The sequence below is a fragment of the Vombatus ursinus genome, unplaced genomic scaffold, assembly GCF_900497805.2.
Source record: "Vombatus ursinus unplaced genomic scaffold, bare-nosed wombat genome assembly UNPS02009132.1, whole genome shotgun sequence".
Classification (NCBI taxonomy): domain Eukaryota; kingdom Metazoa; phylum Chordata; class Mammalia; order Diprotodontia; family Vombatidae; genus Vombatus; species Vombatus ursinus.
In genome coordinates this window covers 6,207,404-6,235,225 of record NW_020948910.1, presented here as the reverse complement: position 1 = coordinate 6,235,225, position 27,822 = coordinate 6,207,404, and the positions used below count along the sequence as shown (strand labels likewise).

At 35.0% G+C, this 27,822-nt stretch overlaps 1 protein-coding gene across 1 annotated transcript in view; it reads left to right on the top strand.

Annotated features, from left to right (window-relative positions):
• The window catches only part of VTA1 (vesicle trafficking 1), a 95,847-nt gene that overhangs the window by 46,242 nt on the left and 21,783 nt on the right, over positions 1-27,822 (top strand). The window contains exons 5-6 of the mRNA XM_027850679.1: positions 12,133-12,244; positions 20,967-21,137. Of these exons, the coding sequence (XP_027706480.1) occupies positions 12,133-12,244; positions 20,967-21,137 (283 nt within the window). The remainder of the gene's footprint in view (positions 1-12,132; positions 12,245-20,966; positions 21,138-27,822) is intronic.

Sequence of the window (27,822 nt, the reverse complement as noted above, 5' to 3'; positions counted from 1 at the left end):
TTACCTAAAATTTATTGATTAGCTCATCATAGTCCTTTGGAATGTGGCATCTCAATTATGTGGTAGTCAGATATCTAACACCATCAGCTAGTCAGAATGACTTAGGAATCTGGAAATTACCAACAACAAAAAAATTAACATTAACAGCAGCAAAAGCCAAGAAGAAATAGAGATGGGTTTTGTTTTCGTTTTGTTGTTGTTGTTGTTGTTTCTTTTTTTTTTTTTTGAACTATCTATGGGCAGCATAAGTTTTACTTAATACTGTATTCACTTTAATCCCCACCTCATACATAAGACTGACATAATCACTCCCATGAAAAGACAAAAGGCCTGGATTCATTTCTGTCCACTAGTCGTTTACTGAACCTCTGTCCCCCTTCCCCCACTCTCACCATATAACTCAAGTTCTGAAGATCCACTTATCCCCACTATCTGAATTATTCTGCTATAAAACTATTCCTGTCTTCTTCTCTACTCAGTGAGCCTTTCTTTGTACCAAAGAGAAAAAACGGTTAAATAAAACCCACCCAGGTATCAACTTCATCTAACAATATATGCAGTATTTAACAGCTACACTTTCCACCTCTCCAATTCTTGAAAATATTTCCTACCTTGGCTTGACTTCAGCCTTAGTCCTATGTTGTTCAACATTTATGTTACCTATATGAAAGCATATATGGCATACTAAAGATTGTGAGCTCTCGAATTCCTATAATTTGTATTGTATATTGACCCTAAAGTCTTATAGAATCTGTAATTGACAGTTTCGTGCATGAATTGGTCCAAGTTAATAAAAATCAGACTTTTACCAGGATAATAGTTTATCTTCTCTAATACTATGTACTAAAAAATGTCCTATTCTGCATTTTCAACAGAGATTTCTTAAATTCCAGTTTTTCAGTTCCCTACAGGATATCTTGCTATCACCTAAAATTAACTGTCAAAAGCTGATTTTATTATCTTTCCCTTTTTCTCCCAATCCTCTTCAGTTACCTCTCCTTTCTAATTTCTCTAGTTCTGTCAGTTATACAGGCATTCTTCAGTCTCCCAGGATAGAAGCTTCAAAAAAATTTGACGTTTCTCATTCTTTTGGCCCTTTTAATGCAGTCTGTCACCAAACCTTTTCATTTGTTTCTTTTGAAATATCTCAGTTTTATCCCCGCTTTGTGATCCTCACTGTCACCATCAGCCTTATTTCTTCTAATTTCCCTACCCATAAATGCCTACCTTATGTTTCTGTTAGGTGGTCTTTTCTGTTCCCTATACATGCTGTGTTCCTTTCCATCAACATGTCTTTGCTTTTGCCTTCCCCTAAAATAAATATGCCCTTCTTCAAGACTTTCTAAATACAAGTCTTTATTCAATACTTACCTCAAGTCCTACTACCTCTGGTGAATCTTCCAGCCTGCAGTAACATTTCTCATCCTTGGATTCCTGTGTACTTGGGGCCTGTTTATGAAGCCTAACACTAAATCTCTATGGGCTTGGAAAGTTCTTAATTGTTTATGTTTAGGGATCTAGATTATAATGAGACATTTGGCCATACTATAAATTCCTGGAAGGCAGAGATGATACTTGATACTGCTTCTGTGTATTCATAAACACCTAGCACAAAGTTGAGCACATAAGTGCTCAAAAATTGTTGGTTGATATTTCAGAAATTTTTAGCTTTTTACCTTTCTGTAGATGGTAAAGATGTCCAAGATAGTTTAAACAGAACTTCTTTCATAACTCTTCTGCAGTTTTATAGATCACATTTGCTCAAAAAGTTTAGTTTGGTAAGTTGCCTGAATTTCTGCTTCAGAAAATTACTTATTACTCATAGTTGTACCAAATTAAATAATACCTATCTTTTCTTACTTGTCAGTTATTTTAGAGTACTTGGCAGCCAGTCCTTTTTTTTTCTTATATTCCCCAACTTTCTAGTTCCTACTTTAAGCTTAGGCACTGATTTAAAAAAATTTATATAAAAAGTACCCTCTAACTTTTAATTATATTAGTTCTCAAAACTCCTGATGGTCCTTTCTTCTTAAAAATATAGAACCAATTCTACATATGACTTTCAAAACTTTCCATCTTTTCTGTGCTTCCTTATGAATATATTTTTGCTGTCTTCTGTACATTTAAAAAAATGTTTCATTTGCACTTGCCAAGGGTAGGGATCACTATTGCTAATCTACCCCCTCCTCTACCATTTGAGAGAGGGAAGTGAGAGGAAGGAAAGGAAGGAAGGAAATAATCCAACCCTACTAATATGTTTTAGAAGGATGTAGATAATAGTCTGTGTCACCGATTGTTTGTATTAAGAGTCTTTCAAGATTGCTTTTCTTTATATTGTTGCTATCCTTTTTATAAATTATTCTCCAGGTTCTGTTCACTTCGTTCTCCATTTATTTCTACTACATAGTATTCTCTGAAATCATATCTTTCATCATTTCTTTTTATACAGTTCTTTTTCATTCATATGCCAAAATTTGTTTAACCATCCCCAGTTGTCTATAAGACAATTTAAGTCATCTCCTTAGATTCCTTTTTTTTTATTTTTTGCCTTTGATCTCTCCTTCAGAATTGAGAAGTTTGTTCTGCTATTCTGTCTCATGTATTATCCTTCCTTGTCAACCCCTTCACGTTTCCCTGTTAAGTTTGATATATTTCTACAGCAAACTGGGTGTGTGTGTATGTGTATTCAACCCTCTTTTGCCCATTTCAAAAAATAGTGAGGTTTATCTGATGCCTCTTTCCCTTCTCTCCATGTTTGTTTATTCTTTTCAAGCACACCAATTATGAGAAATAAGTTCTACCCCTATTTTTCCTCCTTTCTACACTGCTGTATTTCTTTTACCCCTCTTCTCTTTTCCTACTTCAAATCCTCAGAAAAGAATCAATCTGTTCCCTAGACCTTTGTTTTTCTTATTTAACTCTCTTAAGATCTTTAAGGTTCTGAAGGGACACTTGTTTCTTCTCTCTTTTTAGAATGTTAAGACTACATCATCAGAGATCATAATACACTTTTCTGGGTTTCTCTAGACTCTTGTGTTTGCTTTTAAACATTCCTTTTCAGCCCTGATTTTTTTTTTTCATCAAAAATTCATGAAAGTACTCTTCCATTAAGTCCATTTTTACCATAGGAAGATATTCACTTTCCAGGGTAAGCTATTCATGGTCATAAGCCTATGCCTTTTGTAACATTGTATTCCAAATTAAAGGAAAGAAAAAAACAACTCAAAAAAAATTGTATTCCAAGATTTCCTCTCATTTATAGTAGAAGCTACCAGATCTGGTATAATCCTAACTATAGTTCCTTGGTACTGATACTGCTTTTTTCTGGATACTTGAGATATTTTTTTTTCCTTTGACTTGAGAGGATTTTGGCTATGTATTTTCCAAGATTTTTCCTTTTTGGAATTTATTCTAGAAGGTGATTGTGAATTTTCTTTTTATTTACTTTTCCCTCTGATTCTAAGAGTTATTTATGATTTCTTAAAATATAGTATATAGACTTTTTAAAAAATCTTAGTATTCATGGAGTTTAAAGTTTCTTAAATTAACTCTCCTTGATCTGTGAGTTTTTTACATTATATCTTACATTTTCTTCTATTTTATTTTTCAGTCTTTTGATTTTGTTCTGATGTTTTTTACTGTCACATGGAGTCACAGATTTCTGTTTGGTCCCTTCTGGTTTACAGATAATGTCTTTCTTGAACAAAGATTTCTACTTTCTCTTTGGATCTCTTTATTAATTCTCTTTCCATTCCTTCCTCTGGTGTTTTTATTAATTTTTAATGTCTTGCTTAACTTTTTCTAAGTATTCATGTAATCCTTGAGAGAAACCCACAATTTTTTCCCCTTTAAGTATCTGTTCGTAGTTGTTATAAATTACTCTCCTTTTTTTTCCAGATATCTAGTTTTACAATAATTGTTAAAATATTTTTCCCCAATTACATTTAAAAACAATTTTTAAAAATTTTTTTTTTAATTTTGAGTTCCAAATTGTCTCCCTTCCCCCTTCTTTTCCTCCCCTCATTGAGAAGGCTGAAGCAATTTTATATAAGTTATACATGTGGAGTCATGCAAAACACATTTACATATTAGTCATATTGTGAAAGAAAGAAAAAAATAAGAAATATAAAGTAAAAAAAGTTTACTTAGATCTGCATTCAGACTCCATCAGTTCTTTTTCTGTAAGTAGATAACATTTTTCATCATAAATCCTTCAGAATTGTCTTGGATTATTGTATGATCCACAGTAATTTTTATACTTATTAGTGTTTTCTTTTACTCATCTCTCCATATCTTTAGTTCCTGAAATGTTCCAGGAGGCAGGCTTTGCCCCCTGCTCTTATTTTGGGTGGGGAGTAGAGTGGAGTGGTCTGTCCTGCTTAATCTTGCCCAAGGACTCCATACTAATTTCCACCTCTGTGGTTAGGTTCCCCCTGGGATTAAGATCTTCAAGTGCCAATAGCTCTGGCATCTCAGGATAGTGTTAGGGACCTCAGCCCATGAGTCTAAGGTGTCCTGTCTGAATGCTGCCTCACTACATTGGTCTCTACTGTATTACCTCTCCCTCTGGCTTTCAAGATTCCCACCCCGAAGCTTTCTGTTCGCCCTAAAGTATTCTTGGGGAAACCCTCCACTCTTGTTGTGCTACACAAATCCTTACAGGCTATAAATTTCTCTAGCTTACCTCTGGCTGTTCTGAGAGATTACCCTTCACTGGTACTGGCTTTGCTGCCAACCTCCTTTTCTATTGCCTGCAGGCTGCTGACTGGTCTGAGTAAAGTGCTGGGGGTAGTAGAAGTCACTTATTCTGTGTGGTGAGACTCTAAAGGTTTTGTTGGAGTAGGTATATGGGAAATAGATGGTCTGCCTCCACTTTGGGCAGCCATCCTGACCTTATTATGCTCCTCTTAATAATTCTTGATTATATTCTACTAAATCTGTAGCAAGTGTTGATATTTGCCATGTAACCTTTGCCTGTTCAAAGAAAAATATTTTATGTTTCTTATGCTAAGGGTACACCTACAATATTATTTATCACGTCTTGTAGAGTCTACCTCCACAAAATCTCTCACATCTGACTCCTTATCTTTCTTCATATGGCCACCACCCTACTGCAGGACCTCATCTGCTCTTACTTAGGCTATTGTAGTCCTTCCTAATTGGTGTCCTTTGCTGCCATATATTTTTCCTTAAGTATACATCTGGCTTCATCTCATTCCTATTCAATAAATTCCTGTGGCTCCCTATTGCCTATGGCATTTAAAGCCCTAAACAGCCTGATTCCCACCAACCTTTCCAGCCTTATTATGTACTATTCCCCTTCCCATACTTTACTTTTTAGCCACATTAGTCATCTTCATTGCCTCATGCAAAACAGTCCAGTTCCAGTCTTCATTTCCATACCTGGAATGTACTCTCTCCTCATCTGCACCTCTTGGAATCCCTTGCTTCCTTCAAAGTTCACCTCAAATGATTAGATTTTTCCTGATCTCCCTACAGTTGCTAGTGTCTACCCCCTCCCCAAAGTAGCCTCTATTTATTTACCTTGTATATATTTATATGTTTTGTAAAAACTTAAGTGCGTCTGTTGTTCCCCCAAAATAGGATGGAAGCTCCTTAAGGGCCAAAATTGGTTTTTGTTTGTTGGTTTTATCTTTATATCTCCATCCATTAGCATAATACCGACATATAGTAAATTCTTAATAAATGGTTGTTGATTGATTAGCTAACAGTAATATGAGGAAGATGAAAGCACTGTCACCATGGTTAGGGAGCAGAAATAAGAAAAGACTTTGTGCAGGTAGTAGTACTTGAATGAAAGCTTGAAAGAAGACAGGATTTTGAGGTGAGAATCCTGGGCTTGAACTGTGCAAAGGCACAGAAGAAGGAAGGTGAGGTGCCAAGTTTGGGGAAGTAGCCTAGGTTGGCCAAAGCACTGATTGTGTGCTTATAATAATGATGATAATTGACATTTAGAGTCATATCATCAAGTATGTGACAACACTCTTAATAGAACATATCTAAGGTATACACATCTCTTTATTTTTTTTTTGGCAAGGCAATCAGGGTTAAGTGACTTGCCCAAGGTCACATAGCTAGTAAGTGTTAAGTGTCTGAGGCTGGATTTGAACTCAGGTCCTCCTGAATCCAGGGCTAATCTTAGGCTATTGTTCTTTGATTCTTTCTTCCAGAAATAAACAGTGTTAAAATAGGGTTCTGTTCAGATAGGGAAGCAAGACCTGGAAACTACCTAAATTTTGACTATTATAAGTACCCTAAATAATTTGTTAAAATACTGATTAAAATTATTTAGAAATTACTTTTTTTTAAAAAATTGTATTATTGAATCGATCTTTCAGTGTTTTGTTTTAAAACTTGCTGGATTGATTTTTGTTTCTTAAAATTAATCAAATCCCAGTAGTAACTCAGTTTTTGACATTTTTTTTTTTTTTGGATGAGTAGCACCAACTAGCAGTAATATCCATTAATATATTAGGAAAGAAATCTTATTGTTGATTTAAGGTTGGCGTGGTAAAGAAATATCCACCCTGAGTATTTTTTCCCCTGTGAGTTAGGAAATTTTGGTGCTCCTCTTAAAAATTGATTTTCTTTTCCAAAAAATAAAGATTATTTATGTAGAGCTTCATCACAAATGACCATCATTAATAAGTGGATGTCATCCATGAATTAGCACTTCAGTTTCTGAATCTTCAGTGTAATAATACTTCATTTGTATAGTAATTTAAATTAGAATGTAAACTTGAGGGCAGGATCTGTTTTTGGTTTTTCTTTTTTTTTTTCTTGGAACAGTGCCTAGCATATAGTAAGCACTAGAACTTCTTGATTGATTGAGGATTTACTTTTTCAGGATTCTGTTCAATTATTACATTATTTCAACCCATCATCCCTATAAGGTAGATAGTTCATGTACTATTATTCTTATTTTACACGTAGCAGCACTGAGCAATCTCTAGTTTCAATTATTTCCTGTAGGTCATAGTTTATTAATAATGATAGAGCAGAAACTAAGACTTAAGTGTCCTGGCTTCAAGGCTAGTCTTCTTTGCACTAGATTATACTGCTTCCTAGGTTTATTAATGACCCATATTTTTTTTAGTAAGAAATCTTTTCTCTTACTTATTGCTGCTGTTTTATAAAAAAATACTTTTCCTTGATGGGCAGCAAAAAAGCTTTTTTTTGAAGGTGGGTATGGGGAAGTGCTACCTATAGCTTCTTAATTTTCACTGCTGACTTTTAGTGGTCATGCTTTTCAAGAAGAAATGTCAGTTATTTTCAATTATCCAATAATCATTTCTGTGAAAACAGGAACTTAAAGGCCATGAGTAAAAATTGAAGCAATTTTTGTAGTTCCTGTTTCCCAGAAAGGATGTCAAATCATCCAAAGGAAGGTAAGGGTTTCAAAAATATTGATGCCTTGAAAATTTCCACTTACCACTTTTTCTCATATTTCACATCTTTTTACTTTAGAGATAGAATTAGAAAGCAAAGCATTGGATTCCTGATAGGAATTAGAATTACCTGGGGAATAATAGGATTATAATTTTAAAGTTAAGAAAACTACTTACATTTTAGGTGATCTCATTTTTAAAAATGCCAAAGTATGTAGCAAATTTAATGTTAGAATATTATATTTCCTGTTAACTGCTTATTTTTATGAAGTAACTACAACTACTTTATTTGTAAATTCTTCCCCAGAGGGGGCAGCATAGAATCATAAGATTGGAAGGAACTTTAAAAAATCATTTTATCTATTCTTCCTCTTCACCCTAGAGATAGGATTATCCCAAACAGGAAAATCTCTTGTTTTCAGACGTTTTAAGAGAAAAAAATGGCATATTCTCTCAGTAACTCTAATTATATTGTTTAATCCTCCAGAAATTATTCTTCTATCTATCCAAAATTCCTTTTGTTTAATTTTAAGCCCATCCAGAAGTTGTCCATTTATTCATTTAACAAATATCTAGAGTGTGCCCACTGTGTCTGAATCAGTTTAACACTTTTATCGTCACCATTAGATTATCAGTGTCGTAGATTTAGAGGTTATCTGATTTGGCTTCATTATTTTGTAGGTGAAGAAATTTGAGGGCCAGAGAGGTTCACTGATTTACCCACGTTTATCCAGGTAGCAAATGGCAGAACAAAGGTCTGAATTCAGGTCTCTGATTATAAATCCAGCATTTCTACTGCACCATTGTATTTAATTATTTTCTTTATCAATCAAGTAACAGGCAGAGGTTATAATCTTTGTGTTTTAAGTTTTGTCACCACAAGACTATAAGCTGTTTGGGGTCATGGACCATGTTTTATATTTACTATTATATCCCCTACAGTGCCTCACATAATAGGTATTATATAAATATTTGGTTGATTGAATAAAAATTCCAAGAGAAACTCTGTCCTGGTTATTTTCTTTTTTTGTTGTTGTTGCTGTTGTTGTTGTTTTTTGTTTTTTGTTTTTTTGTTGAGGTAATCGGGGTTAAGTGACTTGCCCAAGGTCACACAGCTAGTAAGTGTTAAGTGTCTGAGGCTGGATTTGAACTCAGATCCTTCTGACTCCAAGGCCAGAGCTGTATTCAGTGCACCACCTAGCTGCCCCAGTTATTTTCTTTTCCAAAAGGTACTATTTTATGTAAAAAGTAAAGGAGTAAATAGTTCTGCTTTCTCTTTCTGGGGCCTGACATTTCTAATGCTTGTAAGCTATTTTCCATGCAAAATACAATTTACCAGTAATTAGAATTTTAAAATACTATTTGTTTTTAAGACACTCAAACTCAAATTCAGTGTTCAAACATAGAAACCAGTATTTGAGGACTATTACTTCTACTTGTTCTTACTTTTCCATCCCTTTTTTCTTAATTGAAAATTTCTACTGGGATACCAAAATAAAATGTTTTCTCATGCGTGTATGTATGTAAAACCATCCTCTGAATATCTCCTGAATTTTAGACCCACATCAACTGCTTCCTGGACCTCTCATCTTAGATAATTTTTCTCATAGACATTTTAAACTTAACATTTCCAAAACAACTAAATATCTCCCCTAACTTTCCCCTTATTTAAAATTCTATATTTATTTTGAGGGCACCATCATCTTCCAAAATCACTCAGGTTTGTAATCTTAATTGTCCTTGACTCTTCCTTCTTCCTCGCACACTTTATCCCCATGCCTTGTGAAGTCTTGCTTCATCCTTCTACTTGTTAGTACTCTTTTATTAAAATGTTTTATTATATAGCACTTATTTAAATAGGTTCTCTTGTTTTTCATACCACCCTCTCTAGTGGAACATAAGACCCTCAAGGACTGGATTATTTCATTTTTGTTTCTGTATTTTTAATGTCTGGCACAGTACCTTGCACAGGGTGGGAATCAAATAAATGCTTGTTGCTTACTGCAGAAAACTGATTAAGAATTCTATAAATTTTACCACTGTATTTTGATGAGCAAGGAAACTAAGGTGTGTTAAAGTATCAGGCCAAGAAATAAGCCCATATTGTGGAGCCAAGATGGCAGAAAAAGGGCAAAGGACTATTCTTAGCTTTCCCTCCAAATGCCTTTAAATAATGCCTCAAAACAAATTAGAGCAGCAGAACCCACAAAAGGACAAAGTGAAACAATTTTCTAGCCCAAGGCAACTTAGAAGGTTGGCAGGAAAAGTCTATTGCACCAGAGTGAGAATGAAGCGAGGTCCAGTAAAGTCCAGCACAGATTGGGCCTCAGCAAACCAAGAGTAGACCTTGGGAGTGACTGAATCGGCAGCACTGGCTACTTCCAGGGCTCTTAGCCCAGATACAATAAAAGGGTAAGACAAATGATCAGAAGATTACATGGGTCCCTTTCCTGGCACTGGGAGTAAGACTCTGTTGCATAGCCCATGCTTGGATCTGGGTCCCAGTCCTGAGTCTCAGTCCTAGGACAAGGAGGAACACTAGCACACCAGAGTTTGCGACCACAGGGGAGTGGTCCTGATCCACCCTGATAACAGTTCGGGGATGGAAAAGAGTGCTTGTAGTTGCTCACAAACCAGTGCACATTACAAGAGAGTAATAAACATCTCTCCCTAGATCATACCACCTTGGAAGAATCAAAAACTTACAAGTCCCCAGACTTACCTCTGAAAACAGCTGCACAAAAACTTGAAGCTTGGGACAGTGTCCCCTCCACTCTGGAAGCAGAGCCCCACTTGAGCAGAGTTAAAAGTCATGAAATAGGCTGGAAAATGAGCAAACAGCAGAAAATGATCCTGACTATAGAAAGTTACTATGGTGACAGGGAAAATCAAAACACAAACTCAGAAGAAGACAATGTCAACCAGACCAAACCAGCCTATACCCTGATGGCCTGAGCCAAACAGCAGGCTAGAGACAGGAGAGTCAGGAATCAAACAGAAGTTTAATTTCAGGGTGAGGGAAATAGCTTGTAAGCAGAGTCTTCCTTCCTAAGAAGGAGGGGCTCACCCATTTATGGCATGGATAGGATTTTTAAGTGTGAAAACCACAAATGGCTGGACCACAACACAGGCATTTTTGGGTCTTGAATAAACAGTCTCCAAGTCATTAGAGTGGATGAGCCTTGTAGTTGTTCCGCAGGGCACAGAACCAGTCTTAGTGTGGCTAGGAGCAGCATTAGGGCACCTGGTTCGGTTTACTTGGCAGTTAGAAGTATGAGGGATTATTGGCAATTACAGGTGCAGTTATGCCAAGCTCAGTGCACAGCTTGCTTACTGGGCCTTAACTCAGGAAAACAGGATGTCTCCTGATAGTAACTTGACAACAACCAAGTCAAACCTCCTACGTCCAAAGCCTCAAAGAAAAATATGAATTGGCCCCAGGCCATGGAAGAGCTCAGAAAGGATTTTAAAAGTCAAATGAGAGAGGTAGAGGAAAAATTGAGAAGAGAAATGAGAGTGATGCAAGACAATCATGAAAAAAGAGTCAACAGCTTGGTAAAGAAGGCACAAAAAAATGCTGAAGAAAACACCTTAAAAAAACAGAATAGGCCAAATGGAAAAAAGGTACAAAAATCTCCTGAAGAAAAGAACTCCTTAAAAAGTAGAATAAGCCAGGGGCAGCCAGGTGGTGCAGTGGATAGAGCACTGGCACTACACATGTCTTACCTATGTCAAACTGCCTTCTCATGATGGGGGGAGTGGGAGAGAGAGAATTTGGAACTCAAAATTTGAAAAAAGAATGTTAAATTTGTTATTACATGTAATTGGGAAAAAATAAAAGAAAGTTAAAAAAAAAGAAAGAAGCCCATAAATAAGAGAAAGGATGCTATCATATAATATCCTGTATTTAGATCAGTTTCCTTAAACATTATGTTCTCGCAAGTGGTAAAGGATTGCTTTTGCTTTTGCCTACAAACTCGTTTTTCATATTGACTGACTTTATGATGAAAAAGAAAATGGCCAATGAATTAAAGATCTTATGTTCTTTATATGAGTTGCTAATTTTAAGGTTCCTTGGGACTTGTTTCAGATAATCACGATTTAGTGCTCAAAATCAGCGAAAAATTTGGAATGAAAACTAGCTCATCACATGTTCTGAGAGAGGTTTTAGTCCTTTTATAATTGGAAACAGATTTATTTCTCATTTCACAGTTATATTTTTTAAAACTACAATGACACCCATAGAAATGAGAAAACTGAGGCCTCAGAGAAGTGAAATGATTTAGTCTTAATATCTAAGTCCATTGATTCTAAGCCCGTTTTCATGACCTCGTTATTCATTTAACCTACTTCTCTCCTTCCTCTGCTGGGGATGTCATTTGTACCAACTTGATATGTGAGTGTTCCTGGAATAGACTCACCCTGAGGAAAGGAACTGTCATAATAGGGAGGATATAGATTGAGGATGATATAAAAGCTTCAGAACTGGCATACTTGTCCTCCAGCCCAGGAGAAGAATTACTTAATCTGGAAACATTTGTCATTCCCTTTCAACTCAGCACTATACATTCTCAGTTTAGGGAACTTGCATTGGACTCAAAAATACTTTAATTGGGATGTTATATATTTTCAGCGTAGCAAATCAATTTCCTTCCCTATCTAACTATTATTGTTAAAATAAATGTAGTGATAACCCCAAAATATTCTGGTTTTTTTTTTTCAGAACATGAAACACAGAAAATATGCCAGATGGAAGGCAACCTATATCCATAACTGTCTAAAAAATGGGGAAACTCCACAAGCTGGACCTGTTGGAATGGATGAAGAAAGTAATGGTGTGTATTAATTTATTCTAAGTAAAGTGATTCAACAAAATTTATATTATTCAAGTTCTATTTTATTTACAGTTTATTGAGAGCCCAGCCTAATTTTGCATCCTTCATCAGGGCCAGAAGGCACAACAGAAAGGTATAGGTGGTAGAAATCATGAATCTCTGGAGAAAGAGACAAGTATAAAAGGAACCTTAACAAAACAGTACAGTGGCTAAATACAATCAGATTGATAACTTGAGAGAAGAGAAATACAGTCTACATCAGTCAGCAAAGATTTTTTAAGTGTCAGTCACTGTGCAGGCACTTATGAAATAAAGACAAAAAAAGGAACAGTTCTTATTCTCAAGATGCTTACATTCTATTGGGGTGACAGCATGTACGTATTTAAGTATATACGAAATAATTAAAAGCTAGTTAGGAAAGGGAGAGGTTCAGCTACCCAAAGTCTTTGTGTAGAAGGTGGTGCTCAAGTTGCATCCTGAAGATAGAGATTATGTGAGGCAAATAGGAGATGGGGGAATAGTTGGTGAAAAGGTAGAGAGATAATCATTGGAGTGCCATGTGGGAAATGAGAGAAGGCTAGTGTGATTAGTCCATAAAATGTAAAAAAGAAATGTTTAATGAGACTAGAAAGATAGGTTGGGACCAGGTTATGAAGAGCCCTAAAAGTCAAACAGGAGTTTATGTCACCCTAGAAAGAATAGGGAGCCACTGGAGTTTTGCTGAGTAGGAGAATGACATGGCGGATCTGTACTTTAGGAAATCACTTGGGTGGCTCTCTGGAAGAGGAATTATAATGAGTAAAAACATTTGAGACAGAGAGACCAATTAATAGGGCAAGGCTTGAACTGATGTGGTAACTCTGGCTAAGGAAAAGGAAAGAGTTATGAGAGATGTTGTGGATATAGAAACCACATAATTTGGTAACTGATTGGATATTTGGGATGAAGAAAAGTGTGTAGTCACAGATAATGTAAGAAAATCTGTGATGGAGAACAGTCTGTATTATAAGATTATAGGGTTTCTTGTTTTGTTTTTTACGAAACAAATGTAATAATCAGAGACTGGACCCATGATTTCATTGAGAGGTGGTATAGCAGAACTAACTAACACACATTAACTGAGTCTGAGAGTATATGCAATTTCCACATTGATAATCCCTGACCTCTGCAAAGAGGGATGAAAGATGCATTTTCTCATCACTTCTTTGATGCCAGGCTTAAGCATTGTAATATAGTATTCAGTTTGGTCTTGTTGCTGTACTTTCCATTTATATTGTTAAGTATTTACTCTTAAGTCTTTTTGGTGTATAGTGAAGCCTTTCTCGCTTCAATTTCCTTAGGTGATAAGCCTAGCAATGGGGTCTCTAAGTCAAAGAATATGGATGTTTAAGTTACTTTCTTACCATAATTCCAAATAACTGTTTACTTCTTTGGAAATTAATTCATTTTTAAAGTTCTTTAGAAGATAATTAGAATCAAAAATATTTAAATTTAAAAATATTTAAAACACCTCAAGTTTTACAGAAGATTATCTGAATCATAATACTAGAAACTACTCAATAAGGTTATCAAAACCATTAGGTTAAGCATGTATATCAATTTGCATAGTCATATACACTTTAATTAAATGGTAAGTATTTTGTTTTCTGACTTTTGTGTCTAAAACAGTCTATTAGTTTTGTCCACTCCCTAATTCCTATACTTGTTTCTTTAAAAAGAAACAATCCTATAGTACAAACTGGATAGTATCATCTTAAATTACCATATTCTTGAATTAGAGTATAAATATATGTGTAACATAAAGTATAAATATATGGGATTCTTCCTGTTCAGCTCTTGTCCCCCCTACCCTCGGACACACACGCATGCATTTCTGACCTCATTGTTTAACCAAAACTGCTCTCACCAAAGTTACTAGTGATCTCTTAATTGCCAAATTTAATTGACTTTTCTCAGTCCTTATCCTTAATGGCCTTTCTGCAGCCTTTGCATACTGTCAGTCACCCACATCTTGATATTCTTTACTTTTCAGGATTTTGTGACACTGGTCTCTCCCGGTTCCCCTCCTACCTATCAGATCACCTTTGCTAAATCTTTTTCTAGGTCATGCCTTCTAGTCTTAGGTATCTCTCAAGGCTCTGTCCTGGTTCCTCTCTTTTCTCCCTCTATACTATTTCAGTTGGTGCTCTCATCAGTTCTCATGGTTTTAATTATCATCTTCATGTCGATGATTCTCACATGTGCTTACCCAGTCCTTACGTTTCACTTGACCTCCAGTCTCACATCTCCAGTGTTGGACATTTCAAACTGGATATCCAGTAGACATCTAAAACTCAAAATGAGATCAGTTAAATCTCTTAATCTATAATTCACCTCCTTGTTTTTCTCTCAGTGCAAGTTGCAACTTTGCATTGACATTATGTAACTGCTGTGCTTTATAACTAGTTTGGCATGGTATTTGAAAAATAATGAATTGCTAATTGGGCACAGTATGTGAAAATATATCCTTATGTAATTTTCTTGAGTCAGCAAATTGCTAAACTAAAAAGAAAAGTATGTGTTGACATTAGGATTTTATAAAGTAACCATAGCCTAGTGGATAAGAGAACTAGCCTTGAAGCTGGCAAGATCTGGGTTCAAATTTCACCCCTGACATATGCTTGCAATGTGACCCTGTACAAGTCACTTAACCTTAGTCCTTTAGGCAGCTAACATGAATAGGTACAGAGACCTGCATTAGTAGAGGAAGTTCCCTGTATCAATGAAATTACAGATCCAGCCCTTATCCTACTCCTAGCTTTGGTAGTCATATGCTGGTCCACCATTCATGGAAAATATTAAGAACTTTCCCCAAGTTATTAAAATAATATTCCAGGAATTAAAGAATAATTTGATAAATTAAATTAACGAGACCTAATATTAGTACCTCAATTTGTGTCACAATATAGTTAAGTTTTTTTCTTTTAGATGCAACTTTATTAACTAGTATAAGGTACTCCCTTTTACATTTGAGCAATTAAAATATGAAATATTGTCTGTAAAGGGTTGCTGCCATCATGCCAGATGTGGCATACATGCCATAACATTTTAGAGTCTTTTGGAGCCAAAGGTCATATGCAAATACTTTGATTGCAGAAGACTCTAGAAAAAGAACTCATCACAATTCCTACTCTGCATCTTTGAAAGAAAGGAAACTTTGTTAAAAAATACACTGCTGGGCTTTTCTCCATTCCTTTCTGCTTATTCATTTTACTCCTTCACTAACAAAGAGGGGAAAGTCCATTTGTAAATGGGATGAAACTAGCCCTATGTAATGTTACAAATTGACAAGTTTTCCAGTATTGTATGCCCTTTAATTTCAAAATTATGCTCTACCTTTGATATTATTTTAGTAGGGTGTAGTTCTGTCCCTGAATCTCATTGTGATCTTACAAATCTTCAAGATGCTAAAATGATATACTTCATCTAGTAAGATTTTGTTAGTACAATTTGACAAAAGAACATTTTAAAATTCAAATTTAGAGTTATACTAATAGGAAAACATTGTTAGATTTTTAAGACATGAACAATGTAGTTTCCCAAGACAGGAAATGAAGTGAAAAATATTAACCTAATGCTTAAGAATGTATAAATATGTGATGATTTTAAAGGTTTGATTCGTTTATTCTCATAACCCATGCCTAGAACCATACAGTCAAACTTCAGATATCAGTTATTGGAGTGGGTGGGTATGTGTGTGTCTGTGTCTGTGTGTGCGCTAAATTTAGTTCTCAGTTTTTAAAAAAAAATTAAAATATATTTTTTAAAAATTTATTTTCATAGATCTGTTTTAGTGCTTAATTAAAATATTTTTTAAAACCACCAAGAAGGGGCCAGCTAGGTGGTGCAGTAGATAGAGCACCGGCCCTGGAGTCAGGAGGACCTGAGTTCAAATACAGCCTCAGACAAGTAACACTCATTAGCAGTGTGACTCTGGGCAAGTCACTTAACCCCAACTGCCCTCACCAAAAAAACAAACAAACAAACAAACAAACAAACAAAAAACTACCAAGAACACTCACCTATACTACATATATAGTTTTGGAAATTATATACCAGTTAGTTTGAGATACAAAGAAATGTGAGCATAGAAAATTGGCTTGATTTTGAAATTTATGATCTATAATTTATGGTTTTTCACATTGACATGGTGGCCACATCAAACCACAGTGATATAAGCAACTATCTCCTTTTATGGTACTTAGACCTATCCTTTTTAGTCTAATAGTCACATTGAAGAAAGTCCTTAATAGTAATAACCAGAGTAGTTACTCCATCTAGTTAGTTATACATAATTAAAGACAGTTCTCCACCTATTACAGGTACAGTACAATATTTGAGGTTTTGACTCTATGGAGTTCTTCAGAATATGTTCTTCACTAGTAACATTGCTTTTCTTTATCATAAATTTAGCAGTTTGCAATAAGTTATATTCTTAGTCTAAAATAATTTGATTTGAGGTTTTTTCCACTTTTTATTTTCAACTCAGTAGTAGTCTTTTATAATTAATTTGTGTTAGAGAATTCAGCACATTGCAAGTGGGGTGAACTGCATTCAAAACATTTTTGGAAGACAAGTGGCTTTTTTTAATTGACTTGTTTTAAGTTTATTTTCAATTCAAAGAAAGTTTTAACAACTAAGCACACACATCTAGTAGAAAATACTTATGTTTTGATCACCACATTGTCCTTCATGGATAAACTGCCAATTTCTGAACCTTTAGCTTATTTAGTACCACTGCAGTTCATTTAGATCAGATTAAGGTTTTGTAACTTGCAGGCATAAATAAGACTCCTTACCTTTACTCTTGGGGTTCTGCCTTTTCATCATTCACTTCTGGCCTTAAGAAGCAGCATAATGTAAATGGGTAGAGAGTTTGACCTTCAAGCCTCTGGCTTTAAGGCCTGCTTCAGACATCTAATGGCTGAGTGATCCTGGGCAGGTCAGTTAACCTCTCAGCAACTTTCTAAGACTGTAAGTCGTAGAATACCTCTCCAATACTTCTGGCCTTATTAAGTGCTATATTTCTAGGTACTGAGATTGAGGTTTCATTGTACTTGAAACGCAAGTCAGAGAATGATCAAATATGTATTAAAGGTTGGAGTAAAGTATTTTCATCTGTAACCTATCCAGATATAGTATCAATGCCTAAGAAGTATTCATGATCTGAGTTTTAATAAAAAACTTAAATCTCTGCTAAAATGACTGAATCTGTTCAAAGATGATCTCTAGACTAGTAACTTGTTGGAAAATGTCCGTTTACATATCACCTTTTGATTTGTTTTTCTTATTTAGTAACAGGTGAACTGAACAAATTAAAAAAGAGTAATCCTTTCCCATAGTTTAACATTTTGAACCTAGTAACATAATGAATAACCTATCCACTATCATTGTTTTTGTGTTAATTACAGAGATCTTCTTGAGTTAGGAATTGTTAATGTTAAATCAATTCTAATAACATTGTTCCCGACTTGGATATTTGATACATTCTGTAGAAAATAGAATGCCATACACAATTCATCTGTTTTTAAGAACAAAAGATGGTGTAGTGTATTTCTAGGAATAATAGGCTTTTTGGAAGCTTGTGTATTTGGTTTGCATAAGGAAATGTTCTGAAAAAAATCTAAATGTTACTACCAGAATTTATTCTGCCATTCAGAAAATTATAAGTGTCTGATTGCACATTTGTCCAAAGTGCTGCTATCCAAATACCACTCCACTACAAGTCGCCTAGATAAATACCAATGTAGACTTGATAGTTCAGTTCAATTCAGCTAACATTTATTAAGCACATATTTATATGCCAAGCACTGGGAAAGCAAAGACAAAAATGAAACCAACCATCCTTACCTTTGTGGAGCTTTGTGTGGCTAAATGATTACTTACACTTACAAAACTAGGTAAATACAAAATATATACAAGGTCAGGACAAAGTAATTTTGGGGTGGGAAAGAGAATGCTAACAACAACTAAGAGTATCAGGAAAGGACTAGGCCGAAAATATCTCTTGAGTAGAACATTGAAGGTAACTAGAGCTTCTCAAAGGTGGAAGTAAAGAGAGAAAAACATTTCTGCTATGGAAGAAGGCCTGTGTAGGAATACCAAGTAATAACAATAATAATAATAACAATAATATAATAAATACCTAACATTTATATAGTAGGAACCAAGAGTGCATGGTAGGGATAAAGATAGAGGAGAGCAAGGGGGATGTAACTCAGTGTAAAAAGTCATGTTGGTGCTAAAATAAACATTGATGGACTTCATAAATTTCTATACCTATTAAAAATAACTGGATGAACCCTATTAGAAAAATCTATTTGTGAACTCATAAGAAACTTTTAACCTACATGATAAAATGAAGGAAGAATGTATCTGATTATTGTTAGATGTAATAGAGTGATTGGTAAATGAGGGGAAGAAAAATTGGAATTTTTGCAGTATGGATGTGTATTACCACTTAGAATGGGCACAGATAGGATTGTGTACACTGAGAGGGCATTCTCCTCTCGATTAGCAGATGCCTATTAAGCACATTGTCATAGCTTTAAATAAATAAAACTATTAGAAGCACAGAATTTTTAAAAAATTAATTCTATACAGATGTAGCATGAACTATTCTGTATTAAAAGCATAGAATGATGTTTACTTTTAAACTCTTTTTTTTTTCAATTTCAACATAAAAGTTTTTTTGCTACCGGAAATCGTTGTCAAATGGCATTAAACTGTAAGTTACCTGTGGAAAAATAAAGGAAAAAGAAAGAAATCCAACTTAATTAAAACTTGTCTTACACTTTTAAATCACCAAATGATTATTATATAACAAATGAATATATGTACTTAGATTAAACCAAATTTTTGTCAATTCATCACATACCCTCCCATCTTGGGCCATCGGTCATTCATTCTCTTACACACTCACACATACATTTTCAGTCTCTAAAGGCCCTCTTTTTCTATAAACATATTCAAGCCTGCTATATCCTTAAACCTTTATTTGACTCTTTGATCAAATTATCCTTGTTTCTTATCTAATTGCCAAAGTACTGAAAAAAAATCATCCACACTTGCTGTTTTTACTTCTTTGCTACCCACTAATTTCTCAGCTCCTTGCAGTCTGCCTTCCAGTATTACTACTCAACTTAAACTACTGTGCCCAAGGTTACCATAGTAGTAACTAGCATTTATGTAGTGCTTTAAAGTTTGCAAAGTTTTGCAAATATCATTTAATTTTATCTTCATACTCTGGGAGGTAGGTGTTGTTATTATCCCCATTTTACAGATGAGGAAATTGAGGCTGAGGGAGGTTAAGTGACTTGCCAAGGGTCACAAGCCACATTTCTAGTATCTGAGATCAGATTTGAACTGAGGTCTTCCTATCACTGAGTCAAAGGGTATGCATATTTTAGTAAATTTGGGGACGTAGTTCCAAATTGCTTTCCAGAATGACTATACCACTTCATAACTCCACCAATGACACACTAACTTACTTGTTTACCCATAACCCCTCTACCCATTGTCATTTTCTTCTTGTGTCATCTTTGCCAATGCTAATCTGATGAGTGTGAGGTAGAGCCTCAGAGTTACTTTAATTCATGTTTATCTGATTATTAGTTATTTGTGGCATTTTTTCATATAATTGTTGATGACTTTGATTCCTTCCTTTCAAAATTGGCTATTCATATCCTTTTACCTTTACTCTGTTGGGGAATGGCTATTGGTCTGATAAATTTGAATCACTGCATTATATATCTTGTATTTGAGACCTTTATTAGATAAACTTCATGGAAAGGCTATGTTAAATGTGAATCTTGTAAACAATACGTTGCATTCTCTTTTCTAATTCATTCTACTATCCTCTTCCTTTTTATGGGTAAAATAATCCTGTTCATCATGTTCACAGTTTTTATTATTAATTGCCAATTTCCTTTCATACTTTTGTACTTTTTCCAGCCTTTGCTTACTGCCTTCCCCCTACCTTTATAAATGAAAAGAAGATGGTAAAAGACAGGGAGTATGCCTAAACTAACACTTGTGATCTGTAAATGAAACAGCCTGTTTTCTACTTTCTCCCTTCTCTTCCTCTTTCCCTATCTATGTTTTTACTCTTTCTTCCTTTCCTTTTAGTTCACCCCTTGATTACACCCACCCCCAATGTTGGAATTTGTTTTGCTTAAGACTCTTCCTTTACCTATCCTGCCCTACTTTTTTAACCCCATTCCTCCTCCTTTTTTCTCCCCTTCCCCTCCTTTTAAATTTAACTTATTTCTATACCAGTTTTCCTCCCCTTTCTCTTGCCATGGGATTTTCAGACTATTTTCCCCTACTTCCTCCACTATTCCCAAAGCCTTTATCTACTACCTCCTCCATCTGCCTGGGGTGTTTTTCCCTGTGGGGTTCCAGGGCTCCCTCATTGGACTCTTCTCAGAACCTTTCCTCCATTGCCCCAGGGCTACTTTGGGCTACCCTATCTTATCTACATTTTGGGTTTCCACAAGATTCTAACATCTCTTTGTGCTGCTCTGTACTGCATGGAGAAGTTTGTAGCTGATGCACCGTACTGGCATCGTTAAATATAGTGTATTTATAGTTTGTTAGCAAGCAACTGACTTATTTAGTAAAGTATGTTTTTTAATTACTATCTTTAAAATTTCACCCTGCTTACCTATGTATTTCATAACAGATGAAGAAAATGAAGAAGCTGGGACTTCTCCCCTACCCACTCACCCACCCCAACAGTCATCTTCCGCATATGACCCAAGCAACATGCCATCAAGCAGCTATACAGGAATACAGATTCCTCCAGGTGCTCATGCACCAGCTAATACACCAGCAGAAGTTCCTCATAGCACAGGTATGAAATCTAAAATATCTGAAAATATTTACCATTAATTTTGATATCTAGCATGCTGTTAAACAGAACTGCTTATTGTTTGGTGTTCCTAATTTTATAAAAATACAGTTATTGATAATAGCAATGATCACAAGGAACAGGAACATCCTAAATTGCCATCTGAAAGATTAAATTGTGTTTATTATAGTTTCAGTGTGATGAATGTGCTGTTAGGTATTCTGAATTTTTATAAATCCTTAATGATAGTAGTTAATGTTTCCTTCTTGACCTTATTTATTCCCATCTACCATTTGTCACCTGGAGCTGTCACATTACCACCAGCAGCTCCTTTCCTTGCCTTAGGATAGAGGGTTTGTTACTGCGAAAGGAGAGGCATAAGCCCTGATCTGTTCCTCTGTCATACGTCAAGGTGCTCAGTTCCTTCTGAGCCCCACTATTGTCGTCTCCATTCCTTCCTATAGAGAAGCAGTATGCTATAATAAGTAGAAAAAACACTGGATTTGGATTCAAGAAATATCTGGTTGGTAGAAGCTAAATTTTATCTTTCATCCTAATAGAGGCAATGAAGAGTCACTACAATTTCTTTTTGTTCAGGGGTTAGGGAAAGGAGACGACAGGGTCAAGTCTGTGCCTTACAAAGATTATTTTGGCAGCAGTGTGGAGAGTGGATTGAAGAAGAAAAAAACCAGAAGCATGAAAACCAATTAGGAGACAATTACAGTAATCCAGAGAGGTGATGAAGGTTGTGTGAATGGGAAGAGGGGAAATGGATGAAAGATATATTATAAAGTCAGAATTAACAAGATTTGGCAAAGTGATTGGATGTGGGGAACAAGGGGATAGGGAAAATCATTAATGACATTGAGATTTCAAACTGAAGTGACTAGGAGGATGTTAATGTCCTTGGTGAAAATAAGGAAATTTACAGGTTGGCTCAGTTTAGGGAGAAAGGGTGGTATGCTTTGTTATAGACATGTTGAGTTTGCAATACAATTAGATCATCAAGGTGTTAACATTCAACATGTGCATTTATGCAGGACTGGAATTTAGAAGAGAAATTAAGACTAGATTTATAGATTTGTATGTCATCTGCATAGAGGTGGAAATTGAACCTATGGGCTGATAAAATTATTAAGAGAGATTATTTCAGAGTGAAAAGAGGGTGGAGATAGAATTTTAAAGGACACTCAGACATAAGGAATGAGAGGTGTATGATAGGACCACCCAATGGTGGATATTAAAAAGGACTTTAGGCAGCTGAGAAGGAGCTAGTAGTAGAAAGGAAAAGATTGACAATAAGAGAAATTTTCTGGGGATGAGATCAAAGGCACAAGTTGAAAGTTTAGGATTGGCAAGGAGAAAAATCACTTCTTCAAAAACCAAAGCAAAGGATAGGTGAAGGTATATAGGGATTTTTTTTTATCCTCCCATTAAAGATGTTACTAATTCTATTACATCTAATTTGTCTTTTTGCACATTGACTCTCATTTAGCACATATTCACTCTAGTTTGTATGTGTTTGAGTAACAAGTATGTATAAGCATCAGAGTGCTAGCTTTTGTTGCCAGGCTTTGTCTTAGAGCCTGAGTTTTTCCCTTTTTTTTTTTTTTAATATATATAAACTTACCATGCCCTTAGTGAATTCAGTTTTCCTTCATAATATTAGCCATATTATTTCATGAATTTTCTTTGTATATTTTAATATTCATGTAATATAACATTAAGAAAAATGTATAAACACATTTAGTGTAATAATTTCTGCTCTTATTATGCTTGGATACATATATTACCTTTCTTGGTGCTAGATTTGGATTTATAGCAAATGTATTTAATAGGAACAGGCTATATGGCTCCTAGGTTATCCAAAATATTTTAGAAAAACAGGTTAGAGAATAAGCCTGAGGAAAATTTATAATGAAATTTTTGGTTTACTAATGAGTTTTAAAGACTATATTAATTCAAAAGAACTGTGGAAGCCGAACTGTTATTTTTTTTCTCTTCTATTGAGTTTTGTTTCCTCTTTCTGATGGTTCCTCCTATTGGTTTTAATTTCTACTTACAACATCACTCATATGAAAATATGTTTAATATGAATGTAAATGTATAACCTATATCAGATTGTGCGCCGTCTTGGGGAAGGTGGTGGGGAGGAAGGGGGAGAAAAATTTTAAACCCAAAAGCATATGGAAGTGATTATTGATAAATCAAAATAAATTAATAAAAAATTTTTTTAAAAAAGACTATATTAATTCAGAATAAGTTGAAAATAGACTTACTAAAATGGTACTAAGAATATTTATAAATTAAATAATATTGAGTCTTATAAAGAATAGGAATCCACGTGTTCTAATTATAAAATACCCATAAATAACAAAAAAAATTAAGAGTCACTAGAGACATTGATAGACTAAAAAAAAGTAGTACAAGCAAAATTAGTCTCAAGTGTAGTTGCTCAATATTAAATATAATTTGAATACTACTTGGTTAAATGAAGGTCAGGAGCCTCAGACAGGAAGTACAGTTAGAGATAGAAGGACGGGGGTTGAACTCAGGCTTAAAACAATTTTTTCTTTTACCCCTTATACCTACCAAAGATTTGGGGAAAGTTATACCATTACATTATTAAAGACTTGGCCCACAGTAGTTTCCTTCCTAATCTTTGTCAAAAACAAAACAAAACAAAACAAAACAAAACAAAAACAGGCAGACATGTTTAATGGTATGATGGCTGATAAAGTTTTCTTAGAATTTGGTATTTGAAGAGAGAAGTAGGAGTCACTAGTGACACTTGTTGGCTTTGTGGCACTGGGCAAGTTGCTTAACCTCTCCAAGGTTCAGTTACCTTATCTGTAAAATGGGGATCGTATGTTTGGTTGGCCTACTTTACAGGGTCAGGGTGTTTTGTTTCTTTATTTTATTTTTTCCATTTTTTAAATTTAATTTAATTTTAATTTAGTTTAAATACTAAAACTTAAATACAAAATAAGAAAAGAAAAAAAGCATGTCACATGCACAGCAGAAAATCAGAGGATTCAGAATATATAACAATAAATTTCTATTTCAAGAAAGCCTATGTAGTAAATACTATGCATTGAAAACTATCCATCTTTGCTTCCTTGTAAGTTTTCTTTTGTTTTCTGCTATGCACTTTTTACTTTGTTCTTTTTTCCCCACTTCTTCTCCTCCCTCCCCCCAAGGCTACAATTAAGGGCGGATATATCTATATATAGATATAAATATATACATACATGCATACATATGTAGACATATGCTTTCCCTAACAAATTCTACTCCTGATCCTTTTTCTTTATATTTGTGCATATCTCCTATCCCTCCTGACTCCTGTACTTTATTTCTACCCACTACCTTGCCCTCCTATTACTTAACCTATCTACCTCCAAAGAGCTGTCCTTTATCCTCCCATTCCCCTTAATCTAAACGCCCTTCTATACCCCCCTTTAACCTATCCCCTCAGCCTCCCCTCTAAAAATCTCTCCAATATCCTCTCCCCATCCCTATCCACTTAGTATTTTATTTCTTTGTGAATTCAGAAGACTTTTATACTCTTCTAGATACATATGTATTGTTCCCTCTTGAACCCATTCACAATAAAAGCAGGTTTCCTGCCCGCCTTCTCCATCTAATTCCTCTGTGTCAGTTCTTCCTCTTGCCCCTCATTTGTATAAGATAATTAGTCTTTTTAGCTGTTCCTAAACAGTTTTACTTTTAAAGTCATATCATACTCAGGTCTACCCCAGTCTTTCTTACAAACTACCTAGTTAACTAATAACGATCTTAGACACATGTTTTACATTTTACATACATAAAAGGTAAACAGTCTGTCCTTATTGAGTCCCTTGTAATTGATCTTTGGTACACACCTTACTTACATTTATTAACAAAGTCCAAAAAATCTGACAGTTCATTAAATGTCCCTTTTTTTTTTCATTCAAGATTATACTTAGCTTTGACGGGTATGATATTTTCAGCCAGAACCCCAACTCTTTTGCTCTTTGATAGATAGTGTTCCAAGACCTGTGATCTTTTAGTGTCACCACTGCTGGGTCTTGTGTGATTCTAATTGTGCCACCACCATATTTAAATTGTTTTTTTCTTGTTGCTCATAATATTTTATCCTTGAGCTGGGATGTTTCAGAATTTGATTATGATATTCCTATGGGTTTTCCTCAGAGTATCTCTTTCAGATGGTGATTGGTGGATTTTTTCTATTTCTACTTTCCCCTCTTGTTCGAATGCTTCAGGACAATTTTCTTTAATTATTTCTTATATTATTGTATCAAGATTCTTTTTCTGATCATAGCTTTCAGGTAGTCCGTTTATTCTTATGTTTTCTCTTCTTGATCTGTTCTCCAGATCAGTTTTTTTGTTTGTTTGTTTTTGGTGAGGCAGTTGGGGTTAAGTGACTTGCTCAGGGTCACACAGCTAGTAAGTGTCAGGGGTCCGAGACTGGATTTGAACTTAAGTCCATCTGACTCCAAGGCCAGAGCCCTATCCACTGCACCACCTATCTGCCTCAGTTTTTTTTTATGATTTTTTATGAGATGTTTCATATTATCTTCTATTTTTTCATTCTTTATATTTTATTTCATTATTTCTTGATCTCTTATAACTTCTGGCTTCCCCTTGCCTAATTCTGATTTTCAAGGAGTCGTTTTCTTCGTTAAGATTCTGGATCTCCTTTTCTAATTGGTTGGCTTTCTTTTCATAATCTTCTTGTTTTTCTTGAATTGTTCTTATTTTTTTTTGTTTTTTAGTTTTTGTTCAATCTCTCTCATTTGATTTTTAAAATCTTTTTTAAGTTCAGCTACCCCCAGGGCTTGCAGGTTATTGTTTAAGTGGTCCTCGCCTAGAGGTGTTTATTCTTCTCCAGGACTAAACTTTGTCCTGGGATTTTTCTTCACATCTTCTCTGATTATCCTTGTAGGACCCCTATTCTGCCCCTACTCTTATTTATTTTTACTGCTCTGTGTTCGCCCTGAGGCACTATTTTATCTCTTTTGTGGGGGAAAATTTTGAGAGCTTGGAATCTCCTGACCTGCTACCCCACCTTCCCAGAGTCCTATCCCCTATTTTTTTTTCTTTAAAAGGCAGTATAGTGGCTAGAGAGAGGCCTCAGAAGACCTGGGTTCAAGTCCCACCTCTGACGAATAGTGGCTTTGTAACCCTCAACAAATCAGTTAACCTGTCAGTGCCCTAAGTAACTGACTATAAATTACAGCGAAGGCACTAGTTGTAGTATAGAGAAAATTCATATGGAGCTCCCTATACCAATGAAATCACAGAGTGTGATCGTCTGGATTACATGGGAAAATATACTACTGTAAGGTGCCTGGCAAAATTTTCAAGGCCTTTCTAGATTGATAGAAGGCAAACTCCTGGGGTGCACAAGCTGGTTCATTATTATCTTTGTATCCCCAGCAGTAACATAGTGTCTGGCACACAGTAAGTGCTTAATAAATGTTTATTTGATGGATTAAGTAACAATAATAATGAATGCTTGTTGACTTATCTGAAGGGCATGAGACTGGAACTCAGGAGAGGTAGGGTTAGAAATATAAATCTGGGAAACATCTACATAGAGATGATAATGGAATCCACAGGAGCTTATGAGACCACCAATTGAAGTAATATAGAGCAAAAAAAAAAAAGAGGAGAGCCCAAGATAGACCCCATGATTAGTGATCATAATACAAATGAAGAACAAGCAAAGGAGACTAAAGGTCAGTCAGAAATATAAGGGAAGTAGTATCTCAAAAACCCCAGAAGGAGAGGTGGTCAACAATGTCAAATGCTGCAGAGGTCAAGAAGGATTAGAACTGAGAAAAGATTATTCAGTTCAGCAATTAAGAGATCATTGGTAATTCTGAAGAGAGCAGTTTCAGTTGAATATGTGATTGATATTCTGAGTAACCTGAGAGAAGAAAAAATTGACCAAAAAAAATCTCAGAGTGGTATTATTGCACAGACCCTAGGGTAGGGTTTGTGTTTCTTATTTTTTTTCTTCCTTACTGTGGTAACTTATTCTCTGATTTACTCCAGAGTGGGAGTTAGATATTCCAGAAGTGTCAATGCAGGTATCTTAATCAAAATGCCTTTGTCTCAGAAAAATATAATATATACTAAGAAGTGATCCTTAGGAATTAGTTCATTTGAATACTCATAGGCAGTTTTCAGAGATATGGACCTTTTCTTCCACACTTTGTATTCTTAGTTCTTCAGAAAAGAAAAGTTATATGGGTATTTTTTTTAATTTTGGGAGAAAAGCTTTTATGAAGTATTTGTTTCAATCCTCATTTTGAGAACTTAAGGACTAAACTTTGTTATAAATCTAAACCTACAATTTTGAAAATATACTTTTGCCCTAAAGAGTTAGTGATTTTAAGTTCTATTCAGACTCTAATCCCTTTTCTTACCTTTCAACTTTTCAGAGTTATATTTAAGGTAGTAAAGAACTGTTGGTCACAATTGCTTGATACAAATATGAAACTTCTAAAAATTTATAAATGTAACAGATGTTTCCCCTCTTTTTCATTTTAAGAATGATTTACTTTCTCTCATATAAAGATTCAGGATGCACTTTTATCAAAGGGAAATCCTTAAGATATCTGAAAAGAATAGTATGTACTAATATACAGTTTCTACTTCCACCACCAAAAGTTGGCAA